Here is a 7,112-nt window from a genome sequence, read left to right on the forward strand (position 1 = left end):
ATTGAAAATCATTGAATATAATAACAGATAACGAACAGAAGAGAAGAATGTACGATGTTTCATTTATTTTAGAATCTCTGGAACGCGAGTTGGTAAAGGAAGGTGAAAAATTATCGGACATTTTGTCGATGCCAGTGAAGGACGCGCTTGGACGCGATGTGCATGTTGACTATGGCGAAGATATAGTCAACGTCCGAGATATTTTGGATGCGACGAACGCCAGGAAGAATATTTTCAATGACAGCGTCGAGCTGCAGAAACTCTCCCTAAAGCAGACAGCATTGATATATATTTACGAAAACGATGGCGAACAGGTGAACCCAATTTAGAACAAATTATTCTTCTAACAAAATATTCTCGACGATGTACGTATTATGAAAAAAAAAATTTTTCCCTCCAACTTTCAGGCTGTAAAATGGTTGAACGATTTGTACAATGTTTTATTGAAAAACCATATGGAGATTGGTTGCAACGCGATCGAGATACAGTCCCAGAAAGAGGAGCATCAATCGTTTCAAGAAACCGCTAAGGTGAGCAATAAAATAATACAAATTCGTGATTGAAATTTTAAAATTTATTTAAAAAATAGAATCAATCGAATTGAATTAAAATTCTGCATTTACAATATCACATAAAACACATAAACTATTATTAGATTTTCAATCGATGAATTTTTATTATAGATGAAATTTATTTTACAAAATAAATAATACAAAAAATTGTACGAATTGATTAAATTAAAATTATGTACGCATCTTTGTGAATATATTCCAGGGAACGTACGACTATGGTTGTCAATTGGTGAATGGTGCACGAGTGTTGAGGTTATCGTGCAGGCTGCCACTGGAAAGTAACGCGAGTCTGTTCTCAAGGCTGAGACAAGCTTGGAAACGGCTTCGATCCGTTGGCCAGGAACAATTAACGAGACTGAGAGTGTGCGCCGTTTTCCATAGAAGCGTCGAAGATGTACGCACGGTGACCGTCATTTAGAAATTTAATCCTCCAAAACATTAAATTTTCATCACGAGTCCATTATACACAAGCTTTTTATTTTCACAATTTTTTAAAATTCTAGAATCTATTTCCATCTCATCCTCCAATTTTATTCTTCTTCTTCTTCTTTTTCAAGCATTGTTCCAAGTTGCACGACTTAATAGAGACCGTGGTATCTCTGCGTCGCTCGTTGAGGCTCGAGGATCTGGCAGCTGAGGCGAGAGCCAAGGCAGAAATAAGGAACATCCTGGGCAATCGCGAAAAGCTCCTCCTCGAAGTCGGTCGAATGGTGAGGCTTGGCCGTCTGTTGAGGACACGCCTGAAGGAGCCATTATGTCATCAACGGCAAGTACGACAGCGATTATTTCGAAAGAGGAAATTTTTGGGATTAGTTTGTTTATTTATAAATCAACGTAACAATAATATTTTTTATAATATATATATGGATATAAACGAATTTGATCGATTCTATTGGACTTTGAAATCAGTATAGTCAGTTAAACATTAGGAGATAATCCCATTAGGTGTTATAAATGTTTATGAATACAAATATAGCCAGCAATTTCAGCCCTCTTCGTAGACAAACTTTTGTATACATTACTGTATACAAAAACGGAATCATTGCCATAATGTTTAGGCGATGGCATCCGCACACATGTGGACTCAATTCGAAAAGGATAATTCTCATTTTTATATACAATATTATCTATTTATAAAATTCAAAGTTCCACCATCAAGACCAATCAACTACAAGTTTGTGATTCCCTGATACAAAGTGATTTTCTTTCAATGGAGTCAAAGTTATCGATTATCTTGTAAAAAATTATTAACAATAATTCTCTAGTTTCTGTTAAAAAATGTCAAAACATAATAACCTTATACTATACATCCATCGTTGAGGAAATCAGAATTTTTATAATCCACTTTTTATCGAACCCACTTCTGGCAAGGTTTCCCGCTTCCAAGCTTCCTCTAGCGCGTCCTTGGCGTTTCCTCCGCCATTATATCTGGTGCAATCGGGCAATAAAACAGCGCGCACCTCGGTCGGGCACCGCAAGAGCAGGATAAGAGTTCGAGACGGAGTTGTCGAGAGAAAGATCGAGAGTAATATAAGAGGCGAGGAGGGCACTGTAACGTGGACGGCCACCTCCGTTTTTAACGGAGGCGGTGTGTCAGTCCATGGCTGCACGTCGACCAGATACCTACACCTTGATATCGGCTGCATGTAAGTCAGTTTCGAAATACGATATAAACGCGGCCCTGCTCTCGATCTTGTTGTTCCTAGAACCGTGTACCAATTCGATCGAGACTCGATTCCAAGTCGATCGTTGTGAAACGAATCGAAATTAATTGATAAAAATTTTTCCCTTTTTTCCAAGTAATCTCGCGCCAACAACGTTACACTTTTCGATTGTGAGGTTAAATAATAATTGTGAGATGGGATAATTCGATTGACACATTAAAAAAATCTAACAGATTCTATGATCTTGATTTTCGATATGTTGTAAAACGAGAAAAAAAAATCCAAAATGGCTGATGGCACGCTGATGCATCCGTTTTTCTGGCCGCGAACGTGTAAATAATTGTGGCGCTCAGTTGGAGGAATCCGATGAGCGAGCCACGAAGAAATAATAAGCGAAGAAAATAAATATCTATTATTATTAATTTCTGAAACATTTTGATATAATGAATGAATGTACACGCAAGAAGAAAACCAGATAGAGAAACATCTTTTTCGTTTATTATATACTTTATGCATTGTGTCAAAATTATCGTATTTAATAATAAAAAGATTAAATTTCTAAGAATCAATCTTTCTTCCATTATTTCATCGAAATTTTATAAATATGCAATTCATTCGAGCTTCACCCACATGTTAAATATGGGTCAGTTGCGTGTGCAGATACGTAGATACGAACACGTCCTATTTTCACCCACACGAGGACTTGTGGTCAGGGCCAAGAAATTGTAACTCGTACGTTTCGTTTCGAATATTCGCGCACGAGAATTCGTTTCTAGATCTTCAAAAGAGGATAGATTCCGAAGATTTCTGGAAAAGAAATGCAGTCGTCCGGCATCCTGCCAAAGCAAATAAATCTCGAAAACCAAAACGTTCCCTTATTTCCCTCCACCTTTTCTTACTTAATAAACTGTTTGTTGAAAATTGTTATCGGGAAGGGCGACGTTCCAACGTTTCTCCAACGTTTCTCCAATGTTTCTCGTTTCGCTCACGTGCGCGGCTCAACAGACATTGTCAGTGAAACGCGGTTGGCCGCGGTCCACGAACTTCGAAATGTTGATCGGGGGCAGAATCGAGGTTCGATCGGTCGAACCTCGATTTCCGCTCGTTATTTTTGGATCTTCGAAATACTGTTTCGCGTAATTTTCATGTAAGGATCATTTTCTTGAATCCGTATGTTTTTTTTGATTTGTTATTTTAAAGGGCCAGGAAAATTTTTATTCGATTACATCCTTTCGATATATTAAGATTATATTTTAAAGGAAATTTGGAATTACTGTCTTCCCTAAAGTTTCTTTTCCTTATTTCATTTAAGAGTAAGAAATTAAGATTGAAATAAAAATTACTTCATTTTTTCAATGTCGATATGTTTCTTCTTCATTATTTAATATTCCTTGACACGTTAATGTATTAAATTTTTGCATAAATTGAAAAAAAGTTACGTATAATGCATCTTTCATGAACTAAATATTTTGCAAGATATGTCTTTTTCAATTTATTTTGAATAAAGATTATTGAATAAAAATATACAGAAAGCATATAATATGAAAAATATCCAAACTATAATATTCATTACAACATCATTTTGACATAAAAAATATAATTCTTGGTTTAAATACGTACAAGGGATTAAAAATATATTTTTCTCCATTAATTTATAAATTGCAATTGGATTTTCTTTAAAACTCTGTGCATATATCTTGTGCATCAAATTATATATTTCACGTTATCCGTGAAAAAAAAGGCAAAGTGGCTCTTCTACCCTATAATTTAACGATTAAATTGATTCGAAATTGGTTCGACGCGTGTGGCAAAGATTGAAAATACCGGTTAAAAGTGACGCTTCGCAGATTCGCCGGCTCTTGGTTCACCGAAATTAGAACTTCGCCCCACATTGAAGCCACCATCTGGTCTTCGACCATTCGTCGCGGCGCTGTCACTGTCGATTACGTAATTCCTTAGAAATTTTGACGTTTTCTCCACGCTAATTTTGCCGATGCATTAGGATCGATATTGTGCATCGATGCATCGCGAATAAGAAATTTGGCACCGATTGCATTCTCTTATTGCGACCAAGCGAAACGAGATTGATTGGTATATTGATATGGAGTCGCGCATATTTTGTTGACTATTTGTTTGTTTGTATTACGTAATTGGATAGAATTGGAGATGATGTATTATTTAGTAAAAAGTTGAATTAATTTTAAAATTTAGAGAGGAAATTTTCATTTTAGTTTCTTATTTGTTATGATATATATGTAAGAATCTAATTTAAATAATATTTATTTGAACATTTTTGATTGAAAATAATATTGGTAATTATTTATAGTTTATTAAAATCAAATTATTCACTCTTTTTTCTTTTTTTTTAAAAAAGTGAATAAAAGTAAATAGGTTTTATTCTATACTGTAGATTCTATACTGCTGATGGCTATAATTCGTAGTAGGCGATCTTGGTTCAAGTTTTAGGTTGAGTTAAGAAAAGAAACACGGTCGTAAAATGGTACTTTTAACAGGCTGTTAAAAGTATTGTTTTGAAGCAAAAGAGAGATGTTGTATTAACTTTCTAACATATCAGTTTTATTTTTGCTTTTAATATTATTTCTCACTCGATGTATTTCCAACATAAGTTCAATATAAATATCAAATCCATCCCTTATATGTATTTCTGTAAAGACATAACATAAACAAAGTTAAAAATAACAGATAAATTCTCAATATTCTATCAACTTCCAATCCATTTGTCTTCGCGTCTCTTTAAATACAAAAAAAAAAGAAAATATAGAAAGTCATCATAACATGACAATATCTTATTGTATATACTTCATTTTGGAAGTTTCAGAATATTTTATATACAATACACTCCAAGATAAGATTTATAAAGATTACAAAATTGTTATAATATCACATATTTTCCTTCAATCTATTACAACCCATATCCTAATTTTCAAAAGATTTATTACGTTTCAATATAATAATTCTTCCTCTGTAATTATCTTAATAATATCTAATATTTCCCACACATTGAAATATCCATAAACTCACAAACATTTGATTAATCCTATAATAATAATAATAAAAAAAAGATTGTCAACGAAAGAAGAAAAACGATACAACGAGGATTGATGGCCTATCCCCACACTCGAATCTTTCTTTCACAGAGTTTATGTGCCAGTAAAAGTTCGGTCCAGAAAAAGTTTATTAATAGCCTGAACGAGGAACATTTATTTTTTCTAGAATGTCCGAAGCCGAGGATGCCTCCTCGGGCAAAGGCAGTAACCTGACAGCGGTGGAGGCGATCTCGGCGAGGTTGGCGGAAGTAACCCGTCTCGCCGAGAAGTTGGACGCGAAACTTTGCGAGGCTGGTGCCAGGACTCGTCCAGTCCCAATGTCGTCGTCCGCCGTTTCCTCCACCTCCTCCCTCCTCTTGTCCTCGAACGCGCCCCCAACTTCCGCTTCGAGTCAAATCCCCACGATTTCGGCTGTCACAACTTCGTCGATCGGGATCACCGCACCGTTGATCAGCTCCTCGACGGTGCAACTTCAGCCCAAATGCGTGTCCACGATACTCTCCTCCTCTGTGACGAGCAACGAGAACGTTGGCACGACCACCAAAGATTCGGCGCAGAGTGTGAACGGCACGGGTGTTGGTGGTGAAAAGGTAGTGGAGAGCAAGGTAGAGGATGAGGGGAAGGCTGGCATAGGGGAAGAGAGTAGGCAGGATGATTTGGGTGGGATGAATGATGAGAAGTTGAAGGGAGAAGTCGCGGAGGTGAGTGAAATTTAATTATTATCATAGAGAGATACTTTTTATTTCTTCCTTTTTGAAATTTATTTTATGTAAAGATGTTGGGTTAAGAATCAATTTAACATAGTATAGTAAGTATTAAAAATGAATCAAGAAGTTATTAATAATCAATTCTAATTGCGATAGTTTAATCTTGTCGATCAATATTAATAGTCTTGTTAATTAATTCGGTCTGCAATAACTTGAGTTTGATTATTTGATTATATAAATTTCATAGATACATATATTTACAATCATTTTTACAGTAATTGTAAAAAGTAAAAAGTAGAGAAATGAAAAAGACAATGAATTAAATACAAAATTTATTATTTATCTTGATAATCTAAAGATCAAGATATAAATATAAAATAATAGCTTACAATTTATGTAATGAAAATTAAAGGAAGAAAAAAAAAGAAATAAATATTTTCTGCTTCATCTAAATTTAAAATATTAGACCATATTCTACGATGTTTATATGCAATATCTTATGCAATAATGTATTTATAATTGATTTGGGTGCAGGACGTGATCGAAAAGTCATTCGACGATAATCTAGCCGAAGATTCGAACATGGATGAATACGTAACTGCGACCGAATGTTCAATCACTCCGACAGTTCGTTCGAGGAGCGAATCTTTCGTTACGTCTCCAGAATGGGAAGATCTCGCTGCTCCAACATCCGTGACACATAGTTGCGATACTGGGTGAGAAACTTATCATTGTGAAACGAGAGTTAATTAAATTTAATAATTCAATTTTATTAATTACTGCAATTTTCAATTCTTTTTTCTTTTTTTTTTTTTTAATTTACAAAGGTGGAACATCGAAGAGACTAAACTCAAACGGACGGAAGTTTCGGGAACAGAGAAAATCGACGCTTCGATGGATATTCCAAAACCGGAAGTCGAGGAGACAGAGAAGGAGGGAAAACAGAGTGAGAAGCTCGTGTCGATGGAAAAAAGAGTAGAAGTGTGTAGTAAAGAATGTGCAGATTAATTATGCAGTGATATGAGTTTTGGCGCATTGAATTTTGTTTTTTTTTTTTTTTTAATGCGTTGTTTTATCTTTCGTCGATTCAGGAGAAATCCG

General features: G+C 35.1%; 1 protein-coding gene across 1 annotated transcript in view; it reads left to right on the plus strand.

The window, feature by feature from the left end:
* LOC102675378 (titin) overlaps positions 1-7,112 on the plus strand; it is a 166,665-nt gene that overhangs the window by 7,714 nt on the left and 151,839 nt on the right. Inside the window, exons 9-16 of the mRNA XM_031512095.1 lie at positions 73-314; positions 408-530; positions 775-975; positions 1,130-1,338; positions 5,471-6,005; positions 6,546-6,727; positions 6,839-6,992; positions 7,103-7,112. Of these exons, the coding sequence (XP_031367955.1) occupies positions 73-314; positions 408-530; positions 775-975; positions 1,130-1,338; positions 5,471-6,005; positions 6,546-6,727; positions 6,839-6,992; positions 7,103-7,112 (1,656 nt within the window). The remainder of the gene's footprint in view (positions 1-72; positions 315-407; positions 531-774; positions 976-1,129; positions 1,339-5,470; positions 6,006-6,545; positions 6,728-6,838; positions 6,993-7,102) is intronic.

The sequence above is a fragment of the Apis dorsata genome, unplaced genomic scaffold, assembly GCF_000469605.1.
Source record: "Apis dorsata unplaced genomic scaffold, Apis dorsata 1.3 scaffold_383, whole genome shotgun sequence".
Classification (NCBI taxonomy): Eukaryota; Metazoa; Arthropoda; class Insecta; order Hymenoptera; family Apidae; genus Apis; species Apis dorsata.